Source organism: Phyllopteryx taeniolatus, chromosome 7 (assembly GCF_024500385.1).
Source record: "Phyllopteryx taeniolatus isolate TA_2022b chromosome 7, UOR_Ptae_1.2, whole genome shotgun sequence".
NCBI classification, from domain to species: domain Eukaryota; kingdom Metazoa; phylum Chordata; class Actinopteri; order Syngnathiformes; family Syngnathidae; genus Phyllopteryx; species Phyllopteryx taeniolatus.
Genome location: NC_084508.1, coordinates 15192861 through 15220418, shown reverse-complemented (window position 1 = coordinate 15220418; position 27558 = coordinate 15192861). Strand labels below are relative to the sequence as shown.

The window sequence follows — 27558 nt, the reverse complement described above, 5'->3', positions numbered from 1 at the left end:
CCCCGAAAACAGCAAAATTCCTTTTTTTTTTTTTTTTTGTTTTTTTTTTGGGGTTTTAAATAAGAAAATTGCTAAGCTAAACTTAGCCCCTCCCTGATATACAGTACAAAGCTTGTCTCTTAGTACAGACAAATGTATCGTTTTGACATACAGTACTTCCTTGGACCAAATGTAATACTTTCCTTTTTAGATAGGGATTTGGCATCATCTTGTATACATCTTATAATGTACAGTACTGTTGAGGGCAATTTTCCTATTTAAAACAACAACAAAAAAAGGAATTTTGCTGTTTTTGGGGGCCAGACGGATTAATTGCATTTGTATTCATTTCAATGTAAGAAGGATGGTTTGAGATTTGATACGATTAAACTCGTATCTCAAGGTACCACAGGAGAATCCTTTGTCCTTTGATTGTGAAAACAACCATCACCCCTCCAAACAAATATTTGATGTTGTCCTTCACATTGTGTCAATCATAACAGGTGATCTATTTGCGTGAAGACACATCGTGCAGGTCCGGGCTCCTAATTTTTATTGATTTTTTATTTTTTTATTTTTTTTTGTGCGGTGAAAGAATGGAGAGGTGTCTCGCTCCCTCCCACTGCATTTCAGCTCTCTCGTTTTTTTTTGTTTTTTTTTGGAGGGTGGGGGGGCAAAGTTTATTTCTCCGTCATGTTTTGTGCGCGAGGATTGAAGCGCCGTAATTGCTGGATTCTTTCAAATATCGTCGACTCGATGTGACCTGTTGCAGCTTCTCGCAATCTGTTTGAACTCGCGTGTTTTAGGATACATTTTAGTTTTACGCACAGCGAATCCAAGACTGGAAAGTAATCGTCAACTTGTTGTTTTTTTTTTTTTTGACCACACGAATCGAAGACGCTGAAAATGTTTTGATGTGCTTTTTGTAAGTGAAAACTCATGATGGTGTGATTGACCACGAAGAGCCGTCGAGCGCAGCACCGCGCCCTGTTTGACCACACCGCCCCTGTTCGTCTCGTCACCCCCTATCGCGTGCTTATCTTTTTTTTCTTTTTCTTTTTTTTTTTGTTTTCTCCGCCTGGACAGAATGGCCCGCTTCGGAGACGACGTTCCGGTCTTGTTGAGCACCGGCGACGGCGGCTCGGAGCGCAACAGGAGCCGCGATGGAGCGGCCGCGTCCACGGGCGGCGTGTCCCCCGCAGCCTTCAAGCAGACCAAAGCGCAGCGTGCCCGCACCATGGCCTTGTACAACCCCATCCCCGTCCGGGAGAACTGCTTCACCGTCAACAGGTCTCTGTTCATTCTTGGGGAGGACAACGTGGTCCGCAAGTACGCCAAGAAAATCATTGAGTGGCCATATCCTTTTCTTTTAACATGCTGCACACAAAAGCGCTTTTAATGTTCGCGACATGTTCAAACACCATATAACGTTCATTAACTCATGTGAGATATTAATGTACCAATGTCTGTCAACTACTAACGAATACGAAGTGTTTCAAAGAGACGACACACCACAATGCGTAAAACAGGACGCGCACAATTCAGCACCATGGATAGCATCGTCGATCGCCAGTATCACACCAGCCACTCTATTCGGTACATCTGCACGCTATGATGGGATCACTGGAACCAAACAATCTGTCTTACTGAATATAATAATACTCGTTTTTAGAGATACGGTATGTTAACACAGGAAGGCTACAGATTCGAACCCCCTACCTCAGAACTGCGAGACGGCTGTGCTAACCATAAAGCGTGCGACCCTATGTGTTATATTACCATTCAGACAGGCGGCCCATTATACAGTATACTGTTTCATTTTGTGTTGTGGCTCTTGTAAGATTCCTTGGCCCCAATAATCTACGAAGGACTCTTTCTACAAGTTGTTGTGACTTTCGGCTTGTCCCGTCAGGGGTCACCACAGCCATTCACTCGCGCAATTTGTCAATTTGTCTGGCGCTGACACTGTCAACCCATTGCTTTTAATCCGGGATTCCTAGGTAATGCACCTTTTTACAAATAAACCCCACAAAGATTTGTAACTAATCAAATTGCATCACTTTTCCCACTACTTTTACTTCAAATCCTACCAAATTATATGGATTTCCTTTAGCCTGTCACAGTGTATTGATGCGACTCGCTTGTCTGTTTATTAGGAATGCACTGATAATTCAGTCACTGAAAAGTTTTTCTTTTGTCACCAAAACGGTCCACATTGAACAGTCGCCCAACCGCGCAGCTTTTCGCTGTTCCTATCGGGGATTGCTTGGCACTCGCTATTTTGTGCTGCCCCAACTAGCGACGAGCTAGAACTGTCTAGCTAATGCGGCTAAGCACGATGCGGAGCCACAGAGGCAAAGGTCTGCTTTGCGTTGACACGCAACTTAAGTCTCTAATCTTCGCCTCTGTGGCAGCAAATACGCTTCATTTCTGAAAAGTATCGTTGTTACAAACAGAGCGGGAGGAGTAACTAACAGGAGGAGGACGGAGAAGCCATGCTAATTGCTAAGCTATCGTAACATGTAGTATCCAAACACAAAAATAAGTGAATGGATGATGCAGTACACTTGTCACATAGGTCCGGCTGGAACCGCGTTTTAACTGAGCGTAACCAACTTATTAACTGTCTTGAAAGAAAATAACACAGTGACACAGGACACACGGCGCCTGCAACCGGGAAGGAATTAGTACATGAATGAATCGCGTACGTCACCTGGGAACAGGGTCTATAAGTTTAAAAATACATTCATATAATGAATATTTACACATGATAAGATCATGTTTCTTAGTCCCACAATGAGGATATTTGCATCATTTCAGCTGCAATAGTTGATACGGGAAATACAAAAATAGCAAGCAAGAGAAACCTAGACTGTTGTTCCTGTAGAAACTATCCACTCCAGTTGATCAGCAATGTTATTTGCTTGTTTGTAGAATAGAGTACTGAGTTTAGAGATTAAGATCTGATTTAATAGACTTGATTTCTTTACTACAGTTGAAAACAGAATCGGTAAAGGCTAATTAATCCATCGACAGATGTTTTTGATGATAGCATGTTGAAATCTCATATATTTTGATTCAGGCTGTAACTGCGTCTGCCTTTACACATTTGGTGCAATGCATGCATTCAAATGACAAATGGTGAAGCTGCAATTTCTTAACAGTTACGATTATAATAATGTAGTAATGCTAATGTTGTGCAATTAAATAGTATGTAGATCTATTTTGTATCCCATTACTTTACATAATATACTGCAATAACTGTCCCGCGGTAATTTTCTTGACATAATCTTAAAAACACGGAAATTCAGCCAAATTGTTGTGGAAGTGAATTTTTATATTCAGTATGTTGGCAGCTCTGCAGTTATTGCCATAAATGCAATTTTACTAATAAATGACATAGTAATTTATTTTGGTGTTTCGGTTTACATCCATGGTTTCCCTATGTTGGGTTTTCGGTTTTGGTCAAGAATTTTCACCTCAGTGCATCACTACTCTTTGTTTATCCTTATCCTTATGCTTATGTAGACAAACAATTTAGGATGTAAATAGCCTAAATTAAGGCAGCATCAAGGCTCTGAGGTTCTAAGTTTGAATCCAGCCTTCCAGTGTGGAGTGTGCATATTCTCCGTGTGCTTGCATGGGTCTTCTCCGGGTACGCTGGCTTTTTCTCACATTTCAAAAAGAATACATGCTAGGTTAATCGAAGACTTACAATTTTCCACAGGTGTGAATGTCTTTGTAAATGGTTGTTTGCCCTGCGGGTGGCTGGCAACCAGTCCAGGTTGTACTCCCCCTCTCTTCCAAAATCAGCTGGGATAGGATCCAGCTCACCTATGACCCTCATGAGGAGAAGCACGATAGAAAATGAATAGTGCTATACGTTACTTGCAAATCCAAATACTTTCACAGGTCTATTCTTGTGTCAAAGAATAATTCACAAAAACTTTATCACGTTAATTGGCTACTGTACAGGAGGTTCTCAAGCCACATTATTATTGCATCTGTGCTCACATGCATACTGGTCGGTATTGGTGCTGTGCGTGCGTCTGGGTGTTTGTGGTGCAGCTCACCAGGTGTCCAGGCCAGGTGTGGCCTCTTCTCTGCTATTGTTGTGTTCAATACAGCAGCCTTGTGAATATCTGAATGGGCCACTGCCGGCTTAAAAAAGAAGAAGAAAAAAAGAGCAGTCTTTTGTGAACTGTCATCCATTGTTTCCTCTGCATTTGCCCGTTCATTGGAGTTATTAAAAATAGAGTTCCAATGAAATCTCATCAACAGGCCATGGGGAAATTCTTTCAAACATTGGTTCTCAATTCAGCACATTTGCCTCACAGTTCAAATCCCGGCCACGCCTGTGTGGAGTTTGGATGTTCTCCCCGTGCCTGCGTGGGTTTTCTCCGGGTACTCTGGTTTCCTCCCAGATCCCCAAAACATCCAGGATATGTTAATTGAAGACTCTAAATTGCCCGTAGGTGTGAATGTGAGTGTGAATAGTTGTTTGTTTCTATGTGCCCTGCGATTGGCTGACGACCAGTTCAGGGTGTACCCCGCCTCTTGCCCGAAGATACTGGGATAGGCTCCAGCAGCACGCGACCCTAGCGAGGATAAGCGGTACAGAAAAATGTATGGTTCTCAATTCTTGTCACACTGACACTGGGACCCTCATTTTTCTATTGTCGCGGCCCACCAGAAGTTAGGAATGATTGTATTGTTCAAAAACAGCCTTTGAAAACATGAATATCATATTTTTAAACATAATTACTCATGCTTACATGTTTTCAGAGCAACTTATTAAGAAACTGAATATGAGCATAACTGCACTGTACAAAAATGCACATCTTGACACTGATCTCTTCTTTTTAGGAAAGTCCAACACAAATAGTTTGTCTTCTTTTTAGCAATGGAAGGCTGCAGACCAAAGAAATTGTAACAGTTTTAACAGTCTGATTTATGCTATAAAATTTTTTTTTTAACAACCTGTCCGCAACCTACCCGTGACCCACTTTTGGGTCCTGACCCACCAGTTGAGAATCAGTGTTTAGACCTTTGGCTATGGTCTTATAAACCAAATGCAGTACTTGCACCATCATCACTGTACAATTTTGAAATGCTTTAAATGAAAAGATTATGTGTGCTGTAGGGACAGGAAGTGAAGCAAGCAGACTGACTAACATGCAGGTTATAGTGCTGTCCTGGAGGGAGTGTCCTATTACATCTAATGAGCTCTCCTGTGCATGATTAACAGATATTAAGAAGAATTATACGTAACGATATCTGATTGCTGTGTCATAAACTATTGCAACAAGTCATGACTCACTGTATTATACTGTTAGCTAATATGTTTTATGGAGGAAAGATGCTTGAATGGTGCTGTGCTCCGTTCAGTGAATCAGCTTGAAGGCACAGAATCTGTCAAGGAGTTGCAAAACTGAATCGTTTGCATCCATTCCAATTCAATCTAATGCCTTTATTCAAACAAAATTGACATTTTCCAATGGGCCAGACACACAGTCAACCACATAGATGCACATATAGGTATAAAAAAACAACAGGACATGAAAAGTGTTTAGACAAAATGCACTCACACAACGCCTTGACTCAGACCGTTTGCTGAAAGTTTAGCAAACAAAGGAAACTGTTACAGCTACTTACGATATACCACTACTTCACTCCCCAAAAAGCTGGGGATGTTCTGCTTTTGTGAGAAATGTCAGAATGAACCTAAAATACACAAATCGACCAATCAATTTTGCCTTTCGATGACTCTTCCAGTCTCTCTGTACCTCTGTTGCAACCTGCTGATGATACTCTAAGCTCAGTGGCCACTGACCTTTGAGAACCTCCTATTTCTCGCTCGTACAGGGGAACGTCATTTTTGCATTAAATTTCTAATTGCAGCTAAACCAGTAGCAGCCAGTTGGACACTCATGAAAAGTAGTTAAGTCGCATTCGGCCACGTCGCTCGGTGTACGGTGGTCCTAATTGAACCAGGAAATGTATTGGTCAATAATGTATCAATCACCAGTTGTGAAAGTTGTGCAAAAAGTACTGAAACATTGACCGGTTGTACGTGCATTCAAAAGTTTAGAGCCGGTCAAATTCAATTCCCCTGGAAAGCTTATAGTGCATTTTGGGTTCATCCTGAAATATCAGTTGAAAGCCGAGTATCGCTAACATTTGGTAAGTAGTTTGTGTAGTAGTCCTAGTGCTGTGAATTTGAATTTGCTTACTTATTCAACTTCCCTTCTCACCCTTTTACGAACCATTGTAGAGGCGCTAAACCATCTTTTGCAATACAGTATTACCAAAATCCAAAGAAAAAACAGAACACCCATTTGCAGCCATTTTACTCACGCTCCAGCTTGTACAGACCTCAGATTCATATCTGCACTCTTAACTATACTGTATAACAATGATGAATGGCCACTACTAGCTTAATTGACACCTATAGGATCAGAGCACCTTAGCTTGCTTTCAAAGTTCCATATTGTTCCTTTAAATTAATGAGTGACCTATTAAGATATCTTCTATTACAAGAAGGTAGATAGCATACTATTTTTTTATTTTTATTTTTTTTTTAATAGGAAGTTGAAGTCACCTTTCAAAATGTACATGCTTAAAACTGCATAATATAAACTAATATTGCAATAGTCCGGTGCAATGACCGTTGTGCAAAGGGCGACGAGACTTCAAGGAATGCATGCAGTTTAAAGTGACGAGTAGTGCGATAATCTGGGACAATGTCGATTGTGCAAATGTTGCAGATACTCCTCAGTCAGTGTGCAAGTGGTGCAGATGCTACTCTGGCATGAGTGGCCATTATTGGTCAACAAGAGATATGCAAATAGTGCAGCGTGGCGAGACTACTACAGTGAGTGCACGGGTAATATATAATTGGCCCGACAGAAATGATGACATCGCTTGAACTATTCATCTTAAAAAGGCAGATGTAAGAACATATTGTATCCGTGAGTGCACTCGGTCTATGTGCAAGGACTAATACATGGCTCCTTATCTGTCGGAAGTTAGAGGGAATGCGGAGAGGAAGTAGCTCGAACAAAACACCCGGGACGAGTTTATCTTTTAAGGCTGATGGAAGACTGGCAGCTGCTCCTCCTTTTTGATCCCCCTGGGTCTCCCTGAAGCGGGAAATATCCCATTGAGAGCCTACACCGTTTAATAATTTATATTGAGAATTAATCATTTCATTATTGCACAGGGATGTAAGCGTGTAGGTTGGCTCTCTTTTAGAATGTTCAATTTGACTGATTAGTCATTATATTTAGTTTAAGTCTATATTTGTTTTATAATGTATATATAGCTTTGATTTTCTTGGAAGGTGTAGGCTCTTTCTCTGTCTCATCATTTGACCCTTTCTCTTCTCTAAAGAAGCTCTCCTTTTTTTTTTTTTTTTTTTATATATAGAAACTCATTTTCACTGGCTTGTTGGCTTACTAACTACCCCCCTGTAGTACATGACCGACACAAGAGGTTTGATGTGTTCACAGGGACAGGCGGTTGCACCTGATTTTTCAAAATAAAACTTTTTCAGACTCCGATGATCAATAAAATATTTTTTGTTCTGTCCCTTTGTGTGGTTCGGTACCAAATGATTCAAGGACCAGTACCGGTCTGCGTTTGATTAGAAACCAGTGATCTAAAGGATTAATAGAAACATAATCTTCATTTGCATTTGTCATCAAAACTGATGTTGACAGCAAGCTTTGTTGTTATATTTAGCTCTTGACAATGGTTAACCAATTGTATTTCCATCATTTCCTTTGGCAAAAGTCAAAATATTTCTATTTTAAATCCCCAAAAAATCAAAGGTCGCCCAGCATCGCATGTTCCTATTACCTAAGGCAGTTTCCCCATTACTTCTTCACCAGAAGTTGAATAAGAGTTGACTTTGTCTTGCAGAGCTGGCTGACTGATGGGTGACTGCATTTATCTTCGAAATTGATTCTCAGAAGCAGCCTGCTGATGTGTGAAGGTGATGCGTCATCGTAGAGGGGATGACTGTCAAATATAGTTAATAGGCGCATCGTTTAAGTTGCAATCTTTCTTAATGTCACACCCTTTTTCAATAGCTCGGTCTCACTATAATTAGCTGAAAGGTGCCGTCTGCAATTTTCATTTTTCAGTGTTCCCGTTAAGTGAGGTTCAGAAACCAGAAATTCCTTTTCTACTTTCACCTCCAGAGTCACAGTATGTGGATGTGAGCATATTGGCGGTTGGGCACGGCATCACGGCCCGTCTCCATGTCTATTTTTACACGCATGTTTTGAGGAATTGCAGTGCAGTGCCAAGCGTCATTGTGACTCACAGGATCGCTCGCGAGCCGCTTGACTGATGACGCCTGTGCATGAGCGGTGAGACCACAGCACTCAGGGAGGAAAGGAATGGTTACTTAACAGACACTTGTTGAGTCTGTAACTTTAACAAAATGTAATTATATTCTCGTCTCAGTGTAACACGCTTAGCTTCACAAGAGACGTATGCTTTTTTCTCACAATTGAATAACATGTCTATGTCAAAATACAGTATTTTTTGTCTTCCTCGAATGCCTGTTTTGATGGGGCTGCCCTTTTTGATGCAAATGCACCAAGACCAATGGACCTGGACCTATGTGGGTATGGATTTCATTACCATGACAACCAGGGGCGGACCTCGGGGTGGCTGCACGTTGAGCCCCGAATCTAAAGAAAACGAAACAAAAACAGCAATTGGGGCCACATTTGTGTCTTAAGGGGACACCTTTGGCCAAGATTTTTTTTCTCCTATTTTGTTCATTATGTGGTTCAAACTGCACATGTAATCATGCAATCTAGCTTAGCTACCCCAGTAACCACCTCGCAGCATTGACTTTTGGCTCTAAGAGAAACCTGTTGCCGTGGATACCTCCTTCCATCTTGTTTTTCTCCCTGATTTCCTCCTTCCATCTCCTTCTGTCACTCCCTCCTGTAGACTGCTGTTTAAGGGCACCAAGGCAGCATTTATCTTATCAGCATGAGATAAACATACAATAAGAATGAAGACAGCACGTCATGCTGATGCAGCTATTATGTCATTAAGACGATTTCTTGTCTGCGACTTGCTGATGGCCTCCCAAATGTGCTACAGCCCCCCTGAGCTAATGTAGAGTGCTTTCCCAGGTTCAAGTTAGACCTGGTGGGTGATAGCATTTGTATTTACTCTTTTTATTCAGCCTCTCATAACTCACATGCCCCCGAGTAACCCCGCTGCGTATCACCAGCCGCGCAATATCGATCTGTAAGGTGTCAGCCTAATTTGGTCTTATTGCCTCCTCCTCCTCACCCACTTGTTTCTCAAACATCAGCCTATCTCCTCCTTCCCGATCACTTCCTCGTCCGTCTCTCCTTGACGCCACCTTCCTTCATCCTCGTTTTTCCCTTTTCTTTACCGCATGTAGTTTGAGGAGGACATTTTTGGTGCATTTGCAGCCGAGATAAGGTGTCAGTCTGACTGAGTTTGTAACAAGGTGTTCATTTTCTTTTTTTTATTATTATTATTCAGAAGAACAGTAATAGTCTTGCTGTCGCTAGCTTACAATAATGACTTTATAATAGCAGTGCCAACGTGATTGATTATATTAGAAGCCAGTTTCTGTTGGGTGCAAGGAAAAATTGGGGTGTAAAATATGAGGTGAGTGTCGTATGAAATGTCAGGTACGAGTTATGGATCGCACGTATGGACTGAACCGGTCTCATACACTCACTACCCACAATATTAGGCACACCTTAATGACAACCAATACATTCTGCATTTAAAAACAATTCTTGTATTCTGTTTTGCTTTACACTTTCAGAAGTATTCATTTAACAAAATGTTTATTACTGTGGTCGCAGTTTGTAATGGGCTCATGGTAGGCCGAGCGCACAGTCAAACTCAAGGCCCGGGGGGCACATCATTTTATGTGGCCCGCCAAAGAAAAGCATGTTGCATCGACTTCATGTTTCTTTTTAACAATTTAAAAAAACACTTTTAAACATTTTTTTTAACGTTGATATCTTGTCTCTCTTTTTCTTTTTTTTTCTTTTCTTTTTACTGGCTTCTGATTTCAAAACTAGCTGTCCATCAATTTGTTGTGTAAATGTAATAATGTGAGGCGATCATACAGTTTTCTGGGTTCAAGTCATAACGACCCTCTGAGGTAAACCATAACGACGATGTGGCCTGCGAGAAAAATGTGTTGGACGTTTTGATGTCCTGGGTTTGAATCCCAAGCTTTTCTGTGTCGCCCAGGCATGCCAAGCATGCCTCCCCATGCTTGTGTGAGTTTTCCGTGCATATTCTGGGCTTGCTCCTGCATGCCGAAAAACAACCATCTTTGGGTCACTGAGGACTCTAAATTGACCATAGGTGTGAATGTGAGTGCGAATAATTGTTTGTCTATATGTGCCTGCGATTGGCTGGTGAAAAGTCCAGGGTGTAACTCGCCTTTGAGGACAAGCAATATAGAAAATGAATGGATGAATGAATAAATAGTTTGTAGTGTTGCTCAGCTGCACCGCATCATGCTGAGAGCATCTGCTGCTAACTACAAAAATTAACACATTCTAAATAAATACAAGAATAAACCATTCTTTTTTTCATGAAAATACTACCTCTGTGACAGTGTTACTACTGAGCATGAGTAAGCAGGATTAAACAAAAACTACAAAACCATTTCCCACGAAACTTTGTAGAGAATTTGTATGTTCATATTCGCTGTTACATTTCGCTTGCACTAGGGATCAAGTGAGTTGGAGATCAACCACATTCAGCAGATAAAATTGTCATGAAAAATGTGGTCTTGCACGTTACTGCCCCAGCGTCATGTGACACTTGACTTAACTTCCTCCCGTTACTCCGTTTGAGTACATGATCCTCACAACCATCATCGCCAACTGTATCGTTCTGGCTCTGGAGCAGCACCTGCCTGGAGAGGACAAGACGCCGATGTCAAAGAGACTGGTGAGACATGATATATATGCATATTCAACCTCACTTGTAATTGAAATGTTGACTAAGACTCTCTCGCTCGCTTTTCCCCAACAGGAGAAGACCGAGCCCTACTTCATCGGGATGTTCTGTTTGGAGGCGGGAATAAAGATCATTGCCCTTGGCTTCGTATTTCATAAAGGCTCCTACCTCAGGAATGGGTGGAACGTCATGGATTTCATTGTGGTGCTCAGTGGGTGAGTCTGTGCGACATGCTCTCACCGGCATTAGGCCTGTACAGCATGGTGTCCTAGTGGTTAGCACATCTGCCTCATAGTTCTGAGGTCCAGGATTTGAATCTTGGCTCTTCCTGTTTTTCTCCGGGTACTTTATTAGGTTCACTCAAGACTCTTAATAGTCTATTGGTAGTCTGTTGGTGGTCTAATGGTCTATATGTGCCCTGTGATTGGCTGGCGACCAGTTTAGGGTGTACCCTGCCGCTCACCCAAAGTTAAATTGGATAGGCTCTCACTCACCTATGACAAGTGCTATAAAAAAAAATGGATGGATGGATAAAGTTAACCGATGCATTGATTGATTTATTTTTTTCAAACTATTACTATAGTACATCTTATTCTGCATGGAACAGGGGCAGGGATTTTTCAGTGGGGTGGCCCAAAAACGGTGCTGTTCGAAATGTTTTGTTGCCCCTGCACGGGGGGCTATCAAGGGTGTCCGCCCTTCAGTCTATGGTGGCCACGGCCACCCCTGACCCCCCCCTGACTCCGCCCCTATTATGGAATCCTTTTGTGAATGCAAGCTCAACAGTGTGGATTGTAGAATTTGGAAGGAGTGTTCGGTTCCATTATTCAATCAATGACATTTAGTCAAATACGCATCCCTAATAAACAGTGGCCCGCGCGGTACCCTGGGAGTGTCCGATCTCGGAAGCTAAGCAGGGTCGGGCCTCGTTAGTACTTGGATGGGAGACCACCAATAACATGACAACATTTTTTTTTAATAAATACTCTGTTAACCATCTACAAATCTTAAGAGCAGCGATGAGAAGGTGAGCTTTACGATATCAAAGAAGGCGCTTGGTAAGGAAGCATATTAACCTCATGCACACACACACACGTTTGCGCACACTCATGAAATATTAAGCAATTCACCGCGCCGAATAAAGTACGACGGGTTTCTGACGGCATTCTTAGAGAATTATATATGATTCCGGCGTCTTCCATTATTGATGAGTCCAATTGAGGATCGGGCTCAAGGATGCGCCTCTCGCGGCAGGGGAGAGGAAGCATGCGAGGTCGGAGGGGAGACCACCATGAGGAGGAGGGGGAAGGGTGGCTCGCTAGCCTGTTGATCAATTGCCATCGCTTGAGGAGAAATTGCTGTTGGTCCGAAATTAGAAGCTTCATTAAAACACGGTGAGACAGGCAGTTGTTAATGGATTATTCCAACAGCAGCTGCTTGCTCGGGCACAGACGGGGAAAGGAATAAGACAACAGAGGCTCTCCCAGGGGTGACACGTGTCGTAATCAGACTTGCTACGCATGTGTATAGATCAGAAGCAGCTGTGAAAGAAATCTCTTGTGCACAATATGATATGCTTTGCCCAAACGATTCCCATCCAAAAGCATCTCTTTACTTTTGTTTATGATCCTTGGGTTGCGTATTTGCCGATATTACCTGGACTGTGCGGAACATTAACTATATCAGTTCATCGATGCAAAGTTATAGTTGTAATGTTATTAGTAAAAGGAAAGCAATCTCTCTTTGAATGTTCTGAACTCCCATTTCCATGCCAGTGTTCATCAAATCATCAAGGTCTTCTTTTATTAAGATTCACGTCGATGAAAAGGGACAAGATCCTTGTCCAAATGATCGTTGTGGGCACAGGAGTTACAGAATATAGCGATGGGAATGTTCTGCCTGCTGCCTCTCCTTCCATTCCAGCAGGCATATGCATGTGGACAAGAGGTGCGCAGTCTCATTATACACTGAATGGCGCAGATGATATTAGGTGAGCAGACAGTGCTGCCAGTGAGATAGTAATTAGGTGCAGAATCTCTCAGCGAGCACTCACACACATTTAATTGTCTGCCATTTTTTGAGTGCGCCTGTTCTTATGAGAATTTAATAGGATTTGTATGGTAAAGTTGTAATTAGTAGAAATATGACTTCTTTGGTGGTTATCTAGAAAATGTATTTTATTCATGAATGCTATGAAATGACTATACCCTGCTAATAGCTATTTTCAATATATTTTGGGAATGTATTGAATCAGGAATGTTGGAGTTTTTCTTTGCAGAATTGTTTACAAGTGCACCGAGTACACAAAAGTACATAGGTGTTCAAGCTGGTGGAAAATTATGTCTTACGGTTTGAGTTTTATGTGTATTGCAGTGATTCCCAAAAACTGTGCTGCGGGTTTTTAGTGTTACAGATCATCAGGTGTGTCGAAGGATTTCTAGTGTAAAAAAAATACTGTATGTGCCTTGGTTCAATACAGGTTGGGAAACACTCGTGTAGTGTATGGAATACCGAGCATTGGTTGGTAAGAAAGAATGAGTCAAAATCGTGAGGTTTTAAAAGCCGATGCAATGTAACATTGCCGCTTCCCACTGCAAAGTAGGCCTACCGGCTTGGCACTACTCGCTTCAGTTTGGAGTGGTCAGTTTTCCTTCTCCAAATAGTATGAGGGGAAAAATAAGAATAGCACACAACATTGAACGCACCAGTCAAAAAACAAACGAAAACGACAAATAATAAAGGAGAACAACAGAAAACCTTCCACCTCTACCTTTGCATCCCGCAATCTGAAAATTAGATGCAAAGTGATGTCAGAGTCCGGGGAGTCAAATACTGTAGTTCTGTTAAATAGTCACAGAGAATGCTGTCCAGCTTCCACAAACTAGCAGTGCTAGCAATACTAAGATAGCATTACCACTGTAATGTCTTATGTCCAGTTGTTGGGGGGTGTGTGTGTGTGTGTGTGGGGGGGGGGGATATTCTTCCATGGTTTCAGCAAAAGCTCCTGAAGCCCAAGGAAACGGGTCAGTGAAAGGTTGTGCTCTCAATGAATGCGCCCACGAGTGCAATGATTGACACTCAGTCACTCGCACCTTCTGTCTCTTACTGGTTGTTTTCCTTGGGTGCGGTGGTTTCTTAAATTTCAAATTAGAGGTACAAGATGGGGTAGGAGAGGGTGGATTTTTTTTTCACGGGTCATTTTACTACTGTACTTCTCTCAGGTCATACTGACACTTTTAACAAATATGACAAAAAAATCTTATTTTTTGAAAATAGCAAACCCCTTTAATACAGAACAGCAACATGGACAAAAAGGTGAAAAATTGCCAGCTTTTACAGGCAGTATAAAAGGCCCAGTTGGCAATGTACCTCATCAGAACTAAATCTAGTTTCGTTGAAGGGTTTATATATGACTCATGCAGGCAGAATCCCCGCCTGATTAAACAGTGTAGTAGATTTTTATTTTCCTGCGTGAGTGAGACATAAAGAACCTTCCCTGTGCGGATAGCCCTGACTCACTTTACAATATTTGTGTTGACGGAAGCCTTTGCTTACTATGTCAACACTGGCGGACACAATACCCTCATGAAGATGCCTCAATGCTTTATGGTCCTGTATACAGTATTTCACAGGTGGAGAGTGAGGGGGAGGCATGAGGTATAAAAAAAAATACGACACGACACTTAAAGGTACTATGTTTTTGTTTTTTGTTGTTGAAAATGAGGTGATACCTGGAGAGAGAATGATAAAAGGAAGGAGGTGAAGAAATAGATGCAAGCGGAGTGGGAAAAAAGGATGAGGTTAAACCAGAGGAAATGAGGAAAATGTGTCCATACGTGATCTTACATGCTAATTGGCACCTTTGCAGTCTTGCTCAGTGACAAGCCCTCCATGAGAACGACAACAGTTGGCTGGAGGAGACGCCCGTCGCGTGGCGAAGTCACCCCGATGTGCAAGACCGAGTCAGACTGTAAATATCTGCAATGATTCGCTTTCTATTATATCCACGGAAGGTAAAGGTTTTTATCGGTTGATGACAGGTGCCTATCAAGATGACATACGAGGGCAAAAAAGGGATATATGATGGGTAAAAAGATAATGTGTGTGCCAAATGGAACACTACTACAAGACTCTGAGCCAGCAACGCCTTCTGTCGGCTTGGCAGTTGTACACCTGTAACACACACATGCACGCATGCACGCACGCACACAGAAAGAGAACGGGAGAAGAGAGAGGGCGAGCTGTCTCCTCCTATCGTATTCCCCCTCTGTCATCGGATCAATTGATGACATAGGCGGCCTGCAGCAGGGATGCATATGTCCCCGAGAGCTGTTGCCGTGGTGACAGAGGACCCCACCCTAGGTCAGGCTGTCACTGGCTTCCCTACTCAGTACCACGCACAGTTAGTGCACACTTATCTTGCCTTGCCATCATGATTGTATTTAACCTCACCGCCTTTGTTTAACATGGTTTTGCGGTCAAACTCAACCAAAGTGGAATTGTGAGTGAAAAACATCAGCGTGTGTTTGTCTGGTGAGTGACGGCGCTCTTTAAGCGTGGATTTAGTCAGTGAATGGCGGCGGTAGTGTTGAGGAAATTGATAGTATAACAAGCTCGCTGTCCCTGTTAGCCCCCTCCACTCCATGCAATCATAAAGGCTGAGTGGGCCATGAAACAAAGCCCATCGAGGGCATTCTTGTCTCGTCAGTCTCGTCGCGATCGGAGACGACGAAGCGCTGCAGTGAGATGAAAGCAGATGAGATGCAAGCTGGGCTCCAAGTCAGTTCAAATGAAGTGGCCATTTAAATTTGCATTTATTTTTGCTACAATAAAGCAACAATATGTACTAGTTGTACTTTTTCAGAATAATTAGATGCTACACAGGAAGGTACTAAAGACAATAAGATCTCTGTCGTTGCATGGTAATCCAGCATCACACACAGTGGTAGTTTTTAGAGATAAGAGCCATCTTTCGGCTGATTTTTTTGCTTGGACTTGTGAGCAAAAAATGGAGATGTGAATGCTGTATGGTGGCAGTGAACTCCAATCGACTCACTTCACCGCAAAGCAGCAGTTTGATTCTTTTAAATAAAGTCTTTAAGGGGTTTATTGCCACTCCCAGTTAAAGTTTACTGTCATACTAAACATAAAAGAAAGCGAACTACACATGTATTTAAAAACAACCACACAGCTTTGCTTTGGATAAGTTTGGTTAGCTTAATGTTAACAAACAATGCAAAGTTACATAGATGGGCTAACGAATAGTATCAGTGTCACGTGTTGTAACTACGGATAGGTAAACTGGCCCCGAAGCTGAAATATCAAAGATCGGAATATTGTTAAGCTTCACCCTTAAATGTTCTGTTAATGGTTTTGGAGAAATTACTTGAATTTATTTTGTATTTATTTTGGCTATATGACCGTTATTTTGCACGTTTTACCTCTCCGCTCTTGTTTCCAACTTACAATAAAATTAAGGTGTTCATCTAAGTACCATTTTCACAATCGGAGGCGACATCAATTTACAAGCAATCCCACCGTTGCACTAATGTACAAGTTTGGTTACTCTTGGTTTCATTAATCATGCCTGGAGAGGGACGGAATGATGACGACGTGTCTTATTTTTTCCCAGCCACTTTTTGCCAGAACAAGTTAACGCGACCTCAAGGCAAGAGTTTTATTCGGATGATAGAAAGAAAAGAATTACATCACATGCGAAAAAGTAGTCGTTACGTTAAAATCTTAACAGGACCCATCCCTAGTTATAATCCTCGAAGCAACAAATATTTGAACACAAACGATGGGGCAACACATGTAGACAGAAAATACTGCAGTTTACTGAGGAGTTTTGACCAGCTCCATGTTTTTCCCCATACATCTATATTATACTGCTCCCTGGCGGCCAAGGCGTGCACACCAGAAGGAGTCACACATTGTCCACTGAAAATAAAGAAAACATATTTTCATTGTATTTCATTACTCATTACTGTATATATTATTTTAAAGTACAATAATATAGAGGGATGTTTTTCTTTTTTTTTAAATCTTTAACTTTTATTGGGAGGCTGGAACAGATTAATGGGATTTCCATTCATTTCAGTGGTCAAATATGAGATACGAGTGTATGTGTAGTTTGAGTTGTGAGTGTGTGGTTATGGAACGAATTAAAACTGGTATATCACAGAACAACTCTACTTCAGTGGTGTGTCATAGTGTTTGACCAGCCAGGACAATTTTCATTGTGTCTACTACATTGATCATTCACGGAGCAGTTTTTGGTGAAGCGACATTGTGACAGACCAACATAGACACAAATAAAAGCAAGTTATTCCAAATATAAATACAACCCGCCATTACAGGGAATTTTGTTGTTGTAATTTCTCTTCAAAGAGATCTTGGGATAATGTGTGACAATAACATCCGAAGTTCAGTCTGCTCTGTAATGCTGTTTTGGTTGCCATCGCTGCAGAAAATGTCACTTTCCAAGGCGGATTTTGGAAATGGAAGCAAGGTATTTATCAGTTTATTTTTTTCTTTTTTTTTTGCGGGGGGGGCTCTTTTAAAGGCTTCATTGCCTCATTTGCGAGCCTTTCGCCATATATTACGCAGAGCAAGCTTGGCGTATAAGAATGTGTCGTTTTAGTCGGACTGCTGATACTGTCTCTTCTTTCTCCTTTCCAGAAAAAGCTCTCCAAAGATGTTTTATTTTTATTATTTTTTTTATTTTCTTTCGTAATTTTTCCTAGTTGCGGGCTTCCTTTTGTACTACCGGATCACGTGACCGACACAAGCGATTTATTTGACTGATGTGCAGAGGCACAGGCAGATGCTCCTGATTTTCAAAACAAAACTTCTCTCAGTCTCTGATGACCAATAAAATATTTGTATTATTATTATTATTATTTTTTTAAATCCGACTCTTTGGCCTGCCTGGTACCAAATGGCTGATGTACCGATACCAGCCTGTTACATATACAGTATGACTTCCATTAGTGTTTGTGTCTTTTTGCTGCTGAAGTGACCATCAACCAGAAATGTTTTTAATACATTGTCAATGATGAAAAAAAAACTATTAATATGTAACAGGTATCAAGAGAGAGACAGTTGTTGCTGGGCTGTTGCTTTTAGGTTTACTGTGTTTGGGAATTTAACACAATGCTTCATTCAGTGATTAAGAAAGGCAGCGGCTTCTCTCTGTTGAATTCATTTCCATTCACTACAATTGTGATTTTATTTGAATGAACGTATGTCTTTATTCTCATAGAATTTGGATATTTTTCCTCATAAAATTATATATATTTGCCATAATATGTATGTGTAATAAAGTCACAATATATAACTTTTTTCCAAATATCGTTTCGATTATCTAAGCAAAATTCTTAATAATTCTTATAATAGTATCTCTTTATTTGTGTAGAATTTTCTTCATGAATTCATAGAACACTTTCCATAATATTATGATGTTATTTACATAAAATTATGACTTTTTTTTCTCATCAAATTTCAACCTTTATTACCCGTTTAAGATTTGGCAGGTCTCTGGGGAGAGACGGTGGCTGCTGGTCAAAATGTCAATTTTCTACTAACTACACAAATGATCCTTGTGAGAAGAGACTCACCCAGGAAATAGTCCAGGCTGGCTCTGATGAAATCATTACTTCCAAGGAAAAACGGAGTATTACATTTTTTGTTTTTAAATCCTCTCACAAATAGCTCGGACTACTATGAGTCAAACAAGTGTGCGTGCGTGCGTGCGCGCGTGTGCTCACTGAGTCAGCTCACGGTTTGAGAAGCTGACATAAGCCCACTGCACTAGGTGCGATACGGCTCATCTTGCGTGATGATATAGCAGAGATGTTGTGCCATTATAAACCAATATGTGATTAAATACTGGCCTGTGAAGAAAATGTGGTGCTCCATAAACGATTGTTCAGCAAAAGCTGAAGTGTCCTTTCAGTTTAGGTTGTTATGAATCCCAGTAATTACAGCACAACTTATTGTTGAATCATAATAAATGACAGGCAAATAGACATATCGATAACAGTATGTAGAAGAAGAGCTAGAGGTTTTTTTTTTTTCAAATAGAATGACAGTGTTAAATTGTCAAAATCGCAGGGCTAACCTAACACAGTAGTTTCTTTGTTCATTTGTTTTGCATAAAATAAAATAACGTGAAAAAGGGTTCGTATGTGAGGGTGAGCAAGAGGGCTGCCAAGTGCAAGTGTGGGAGTTCACCAAGAGTTTCTTATTCCATCAAGACACACCACCTCCATCTTTGCACTGTGGGCCAATAGGGTCGCAGCTGCTATAATTCAATGTTTTGCAGCATTCACAAAGCTAGCTTATCTTATGTCAGAACCATAATGTTGCATCCTGTTATTTTAAAGGACTTATGCTCCCCATTTACAGCTCCGCTCACTCATTGCAACATTAGATATACTGTACTGTATCTTCAGCTATTATTCACCCAATAGACACTCAACAAAAATCTAAACATAGCACGTTTGTTTTTGTTCCCATCCCCATTTATTTGCGCAACATGTGTGATAGTTTTCTAAATGCAAATAAACCTTTGTTCACTAACTTGTTCAAATCTGTATTGTGGTTGTGACCTTCAGCTTGTCCCATCAAAGTAGCCGCAGGGAGTCACTCCTCTGATTTGTTTGGCACAGCTTTTTTTATAATGCTTTCAATGCCACTCTTAACGAACACGTAATAACAATAACCATCTCATCGTTAATGTTGAAAGACGAAGGTATGATGCAGCGCTAAATATGAGAAAGCATACTTCATGTAACTTCCGGTCTTCAGTCATTTTCTCTTTTTACTTTTTTTGTGGCTGATTCTTTTTTTTTTTAGCGTGTGTGTGGGGAGGGGAGTCAAACAAAAAGTGAGACACAGTGTTAATCTTTTGATACTCGCAGAACTGTGGTCTCGTGGAGTGTTGTGCATGACAAAAGTTAAAAGTTTTTTTTGTGACTTTAGAGGCATATTTTCTCCAGGAATCGTCTCAGGGCTGCTTAACTCATCAGGGTTATGTTAGGAATGTCACAATAATTGCCCACAAGCAAAAGCTTTATGACACGCCGAAGAAATGCTTTACAGTGAATATTTAAAAGGTGCGGAGAACTTGTTATGAGCACCATTTGCCACATAAAAATGCAATGCATTTAATTGCTGTTGTGTTTTATTGGGCTAGTCAGTGGTGGGCCTTCAGTAGGGACTAAAACAACTTAATCCACCTCTTCGTACCACCACTGTCACGTCGCAATGATAGAAACCGTCAATACTGTACAAAACGCAACATAACCGCACGCAACTGTGCCACCTACATGGTCTCGTCCCTACAAACTGAGCATTGTTTTCTTTGTAAAGGCAGAATATTTGATACAGCTCCAATACTGGATCTCGTGCAGTTGTACCTTCATGTTGTGGTCAGGTGAGCGTACTGTACATGTGAGGGTTTGCGGTTTGACAGTGACATGGCGCACAAGTCACAGCGTTGTCACTATCGTGGCCCGGCGGTTGTCCCAGCAGATTTGTCACGCCGTGTGGCGGCGTCACGGGTTGTCACATGTCACGGCTGACGGGTGAGACGAGCTCACCGCTGTGTGTACATCTCTCTTCGCGACTGCTCGGCCAGTGTTTCCTGAACCGGTATTCCCCATCCTTAATAGAGCATATTTTACTTTAGAAAAAGCTCTGACACCAAACATATCCAGTACAGTATATTGAAATAACAATGATGATTTTGTCTCCATTTACTCAAATTAATTTCTCAGTGTGAATTCAGGCCACACATGAAGATGCAATGACTGTCTTTAACGAATGCACTTCAAGCTCTTCTGTCTTACCTGTCCAATGGTTTTATTTTAAATGTTTATTTTTATCCATGCATATGCAAACAGACCTGCCCCAGGGGGGAAATCCAGATAATTTCAATGGTTTGTTATGTACAGTTGCACTCAAAATTATTCAACCCAGGCATTGTAAATTCAAACTATTTGTAAAGGCGATGAAGTAACAAAACAAACAAACAAACAAAATCAAGAAATAGTTCAGAACAACTAATACAAGCAGCCGATCTTTTGAAAGTTTGTGAATGTTGAAAATAAATGTAATTTACAGTGGGGAGGGTTCAATAAACACGGTGGTTAAAACCAAGTGGTTTGCACGTCTGCCTTCCAGTTCTGTGTGGGTTTTCTTTGGGTACTCCAGCTTCCTCCCACATGCATGTTAGGTTCCTTGAAGACTCAGTTGTTCATAGGTGTGAATATGAGTGTGAATGGTTGTTTGTCCATATGTGCCCTGCAATTGACAGGTGACCTGTACAGGTGTACCCCACCTCTCAAGTCACCTGAGAGTGGTACAGAAATTCCTTTATGTTCTATGTAATGATAAAAATCACTGTACATGCTGTATAACAAATTGCACTAACATATTCCTTGAGTAAATGTACTTTATTACTATTCAGGCACTGCAGAGGTGACTTTGTAGCATTTTATTCCATCTTTACCAATAAAAGAATAGCTCTCGGATCGTATTATAGCTTAACAAGTACAATACAGTATATAACAAACCTGTACAATTAATAAAGGTTTATGATAGTGACGGTGTGACCTGGAACAAATTAATCGACAACATTACATTCTTTTTTTATTATGGGCTTTGTAAACACAATGGGAAGAGAGAAAATTAATTTGAGTTTGATCCACACATCCACTTTGACCCCAGGAAGGACTGATTAGTGGACAGCCTCGTGGACCTCATGAAACTCATGATCCCCACTTGATTACGGCAACTTTTTACACAAATGACTGCAAGGGAACACTAATGAAGGGATGACATTTAATATCTTAAAGGTCGTCATAATATAGTGAGCATTCAACCGCTAGTAATATCTGCACTTAATTGCTTTCATTAAGTGTTGATTAAACTCGACACATGAAATTTGACACAAGAACATGAAATAATGAGCTAAGCAAAGAGATCATTCGTGCAATGCAGTGCTGCAAACTAAAACTGGAATTGTACCAAAATGTCTGCTTATGGCCCAAAATGGCCAACTTCTTTTTCAATTTCGGATGTGAGTTCTTGAGACTTTTTCGTACATCCTGTTATTTTACGGATGTCTTCCCATTTTCACATGGTTAAGTGAAACTGGTAGTGATGTGTCGGTCGCAAACGGTACTCTTCTTGGATTTTCTCTTTGACGTGAAAGATGAGATTATATAAATGTGTTCCTTGTAACTGTAAATCATTGTTTGTTTCTGATCATAAGGTGGCCAAAGGTGTGGCAAGGGTTATAATAGACAACTTTTCACAAGTGAGCATAATTCCTGTTGATCAAATTCCTATTCCTAATTACAGAATTCCTTTTCCAGATATTGTTCACTGTGTACGTGGCTTGGAGGGGACAAGACAGACTGATTGTTGCTTGGCAAGCAGGGACAGCCACAAGGCAGCAATTTCATTTTGTTGTAATCATCTCATTGTGCATAGAACACTGTTGGAACTGACTTTCTATTTAGCCAGACACAAAAGAGCACAAATAAATGAACAGTCTGTGAGGGGAAAAAAGGAGGGAGAACAAAACGTGTGAGAAAAATTGTTCATTTGTGCCAATCCAAGTGTGTGTTATCACTCCCTCTGCTGCCAGACTTCTAGTTTCCAAAACTGTCATATTTAGTGACTGCACACAAGAGATGTTGAGGTTACTTTGTTTTTTTTCTTTTCAGTTGCCACTGAATATCCAACCCGAACAAGGACAGTCGTACACAAGCACAAACATAGTTGCTTCATAAACAGATATTTTATTAGCTGGTGGATGTTGAGAGTGTGACACCAACCAACCGCTGACTGACTGAACTAAACGAGGGTGACATTTTTAGAACTCCACGCCGTTTGTCGCCATAACAACTAAACAGCAGCCACGACGGACTAATGATGCGAAGAAAGGCGTGAGCGAAGAGAGAGGAAGTGTGCAGGAAGTGTCGGATGACATGTCGACAAACTGGAGTTGTGGAAAGTGAGAAGAGGAAGGCAAGAGAGAGGTAAAGAATTTGGCAATGAGGCTGAGGAGGCAACTCCACAGGGGGGATAGTTGGAGATGTGAAGCTCATTTCTATATTTGTGGTGATTATGATGATGACGAGCTATGTCAGTCCTTCACACCTCATCTGACTTATGTCAGTCTGATGTGTTCTACCTTCCGTCTGCTCTTCTTTTAATTACTGTAACTCAAACAACTCTGTGCAGGCAGCATGGTGGCACATTTTGGTGCAACCTCGGCCTCACAGTTCTGAAGTTTGCGGTTTGATTCTCGGCTCCTGACCTCCGGCGCGGAGCTGCGTGGGTTTTCTCGACATTCCAAAAACATGCATAGACCGATGTCAAATGTATAGCCCGCGTGCCAGAACTGAACACATATTCGCGGTTCGGCATTTGCGATTTCATCCATTTGCATATTATTTTTATTTGTGGAAATCCACGCTTATTCAGTTGTTGTTTTTACCCAATTCCCTGCTTTTAATTTAATTTTTTATTTTTTCTTACCCGATGCCCCGCTCATATAAAACATTTTTTTAAAACGCATAGCCATAATAGGGAACGTCAGACTGGGGAACAAATTGGGGAAAACAATTCTGTTGAGTTAGAGTTTTAAGCTGATTAAAACTAACATTGTAATGCTGATTCCAAAACTGCAGCCAGTTTTTTTTCCATAGCACGTCAAGTTTTTTTCTCCACAGTGTACCCTCCAGATAAGCAAAATTCCACTGATTAGCTGTAGCAAGACTTGCCAGCTGATTACGATTGGACTCATCCACAGCTACATGGCAACTTGTTTGTGCAGTTACAATTGAGAGGTGCGGTGAGAGGTGTGTGGAGCTCCCAATAGCTCCGTGTCTATATGTGCCCTGCGACTGACTGGCGGCCAGTTCAGGGTGTAGTTCGTCCGCCTTTCGCCCAAAGTCAGCTGGGATAGGCTCCAGCGACCCAAACCAGGCTAATCGGTGTTGAAAATGGATGGATATTTCCTATGTTCCACTTTGTTCAAAAACCTGACATGATAGAGAACAACTGAGATCAGTTTTGGATTCCGCACCCAAAAATCTGTTAAAAACAGATGTCAGACCAAACTTAACAAAAAATTGTGTTCCGCAGTGTTACTTGCAGATTTTCGCTCTTCGCGGTCGGGCTCGGTGCTATGTATTGATGCCCCAGGTACCGAATGCACAGCCCGCCACTGGGGAAGATTATTGTAGAGGGTCTGCAGGACAACCCCAGAGTAAGGTATAAATGTCACAGAGATAAGCATTGTATAGGTTAAAAAAAAAAAAAAAAAAAAGAAGTCGGCTTCAGAAGTTTTTATGCTTTGTGTAACTCTAAAAGGATCACGCTGTGTGTGTGTGTGTGTGTGTGTGTGTGTCTCTCGCTATGTTCATGAGCTTCATGTGGCTTCAGGCTGCGGGCGTCCATGCCTTCCAGTGTTCAAGCCGTGTTCTTTGTTCTGCTCTAAACTCACACTTGCCACAGCGCGTCCTCCTACACATGGGCACTGAGCCTTTTGGCAGCCCCAAAAACATCCCAGTTGTTTACGGCTGCAGACCCTCACATCCTCATGCTCCATATCGGAGCACTGCAGCCCTCCTCCAACAAATTAAATCCCAACATCCATGTCTTTTGTTCTTGTTTTTACATTTCTCTTTCTGTGCTTTGTTGATCAGGATTCTGGCTGCAGCGGGCGCTCATTTGAACATCTCGGTGGACCTGAGAACTCTGAGGGCAGTACGAGTGCTGCGACCACTAAAACTGGTTTCGGGCATCCCGAGTGAGTATCAAGTACTGTATTGAGTTTTGTTTGTTGTGGAAAGTTTTGTTTGTAATGCAAACATGACATGACATAACGAAACATAATTATGGTTAAAACACAGTTAATGTAAATTTAGTTGCACTGCGCATCCCTTAGTTTAATTGTTGTTGTTTTTTTTACTTCATTACACTGATTACTGAGTTGTGCTCTCTTGTCAGGTCTGCAGATAGTTCTGAAGTCTATCATGAAGGCCATGGTTCCACTGCTCCAGATTGGCCTGCTGCTCTTTTTTGCGATCCTCATGTTCGCCATCATCGGCTTGGAGTTTTACAGCGGCAAACTGCACCACAACTGCACGCCACAGCCAGGAATACTCGGTAAGCCTTTCTAGCACGTGCACAACACTAACAGACAAGCTTACAGTATATATTATGTGCAGTCATACACTCCCGGGAGACTTCATTATGTAGGTTACGCCAGTGGCCCTCAAACTGGGGTCCGTGAGCTGTGGCTTAGGGATCCTCCAAATAATTTGTAATAAATTATGTCGTATAATTTAAAGGGGAAGGTTTCAATTTAGAAAAATAAATCACTTTTTGTCATGTTATCTGTAACTGGGTATCCAAGAAACCACTGTGCCTGAGGAAAAACAACCAATCAGACAGAAATTCTGACTGACGAGGTGTCAATCATAGGTGCACAACAAATGACAACCCGCGGTGACCTTCTTGTGTTTGCATATGTTTTATACGGGTTCGCTGGCTTCCTTCCACATTCAAAAACATGCATGTTAACTTCACTGTAGACGAAATTGTCCAGCTCTTGTATTGGATCTCACTAGATTGTACGGGTGTGCTTCATGAAATGGTGTGTGAGTCTATAGATACACAGAATCAGAATCCTTTTTATTGCCAAGTATGTCAAAAAAATCACAAGGAATTTGTCTCCGGTAGTTGGAGACGCTCTAGTATGACAATAGACAGCCATTTTGACAATAAATACTTTGAGACATAAAAACACACTACGGAGAGTCACTTAACCTCCAGCAATGGCAAGAGGGAAGAAGCTGTTGGAATGTCTGCTAGTTTTAGTTTGCATGTTAATGGCATATTCTCAGACAATTCCAAAAGGCAATTTCCCATCAAGAGGTAATAATACGTACTTGAGTCCTAATGTCCCAGTTTTAGATTCGAACAAAGATGCTATAAATCATGCGGCTCAATTTTGTGAGGGAAACCAAAAGTGGCATCCAGATATTTGTATTATATTATTTGCCAAGCACTAATTTGAGGTGCTCTGTAAAAAAAAAATCATCCTCTGCCTGGCCCTGATGGAATGAATGAAACAAAAGGGAGCAATTTGTAGTTGGAAAAATCTATGAATAATGCATCAGTGCGAACAGATGAAAAAGTCATTTTAGGTTGTGCTAGCTGTAAACAGCATTGCACAACCTAAATGCAAAGAGGCATGACTGAGCTCTCTTTGGCTGCCATACTGGTGTGTGTTATGCATGACCTTCTGCTACCTATATTTATATAACCCTTTAAGTTGTAGCGTCATTATTTGAATCATGTACGCATGCTTGTGCACACATGGCATCACACTGCACCTGGTGAGCGGATCAAAAGAGACCTATAAAAAGTGCTGTCCTGTGCAATTAAAACTAACAATGAAGTGTGCTACAATTGAGCTTCTGCGCATTCAACATTTACTTGAACTTACCTACAGAGGCATTTATGAACATTTCCAAATACCAGTCAGCCTTCTAAAACAGCTTAGCTTTACTTGAGGTTAATCAGTGGCACTTTAAAGGGTTGCAGTTGTGTGCTGACTCCCATTGAGGAGTTCGAATGGGATTAGTTAATTCTGAACTCAGCCACATCCCCAGTTTGTAAGAGGGTGTGCAAACTTGTGCGACCACATTCTCTCAGTTGTTTATTTTTACTAACCCCTCTCTAAAATCTTATTTTATTTATTTATTTATTTTTTAATTGAATTGGACATGTGGCCGGCACGGTGGCCGACTGGTTAGCACATCTGCCTCACAGTTCTGGGGTTCCAATCCCGGTTCAATCCCGGCCCCGCCCGTGTGGCGTTTGCTTGTTCTCCCCGTGCCTGGGTGGGTTTTCTCCGGGCACGCCGGTTTCCTCCCACATCCCAAAAACATGCGTGGTAGGTTGATTGAAGACTTTAAATTGCCCGTAGGTTTGAATGCGAATGGTTGTTTATTTCTATGTTGCCCTGCGATTGGCAGGCGACCGGTTCAGGGTGTACCCCGCCTCTCGCCCGAAGATAGCTGGGATAGGCTCCAGCAGACCGCGACCCTCGTGAGGATAAGTGGTAAAGAAAGTAGATGGATGGATGGATGTACATGTTATAGGTCACATTAATGGTGGCAAAAGTTTTGAAATGATTTATATTGGTCTCTTTATTTTATTATCACAAAAATGTGGCATTTGAACAGGGGTGTGTTGACTTTTTATATCCTCGGTATATGGTACTGAATGAACAGGTGTCTTGTCAGTGTTGGGCGCTTAAACAGCACAAATCACATATAGGTTGTCTCTGTACCTTGCACCCCTGCAGAAAACGAGACGGTGGACTCCTCTGAGTTTGAATTCCCGTGTGGCGTGCGTCAGTGTCCAGCCAAGCACACCTGCAGCGACACGTGGATCGGCCCCAATGATGGCATCACGCAGTTTGACAACATCCTGTTTGCTGTTCTCACCGTCTTCCAGTGCATCACCCTGGAGGGATGGACCACTGTGCTCTACAAT

The 27558-nt window shown here is 41.5% G+C and overlaps 1 protein-coding gene across 1 annotated transcript in view; it reads left to right on the top strand.

Annotated features, from left to right (window-relative positions):
• LOC133480287 (voltage-dependent R-type calcium channel subunit alpha-1E) overlaps nucleotides 1-27558 on the top strand; it is a 131891-nt gene that overhangs the window by 47936 nt on the left and 56397 nt on the right. Inside the window, exons 3-8 of the mRNA XM_061778051.1 lie at nucleotides 1066-1335; nucleotides 10854-10959; nucleotides 11044-11183; nucleotides 24696-24799; nucleotides 25000-25158; nucleotides 27368-27558. Of these exons, the coding sequence (XP_061634035.1) occupies nucleotides 1066-1335; nucleotides 10854-10959; nucleotides 11044-11183; nucleotides 24696-24799; nucleotides 25000-25158; nucleotides 27368-27558 (970 nt within the window). The remainder of the gene's footprint in view (nucleotides 1-1065; nucleotides 1336-10853; nucleotides 10960-11043; nucleotides 11184-24695; nucleotides 24800-24999; nucleotides 25159-27367) is intronic.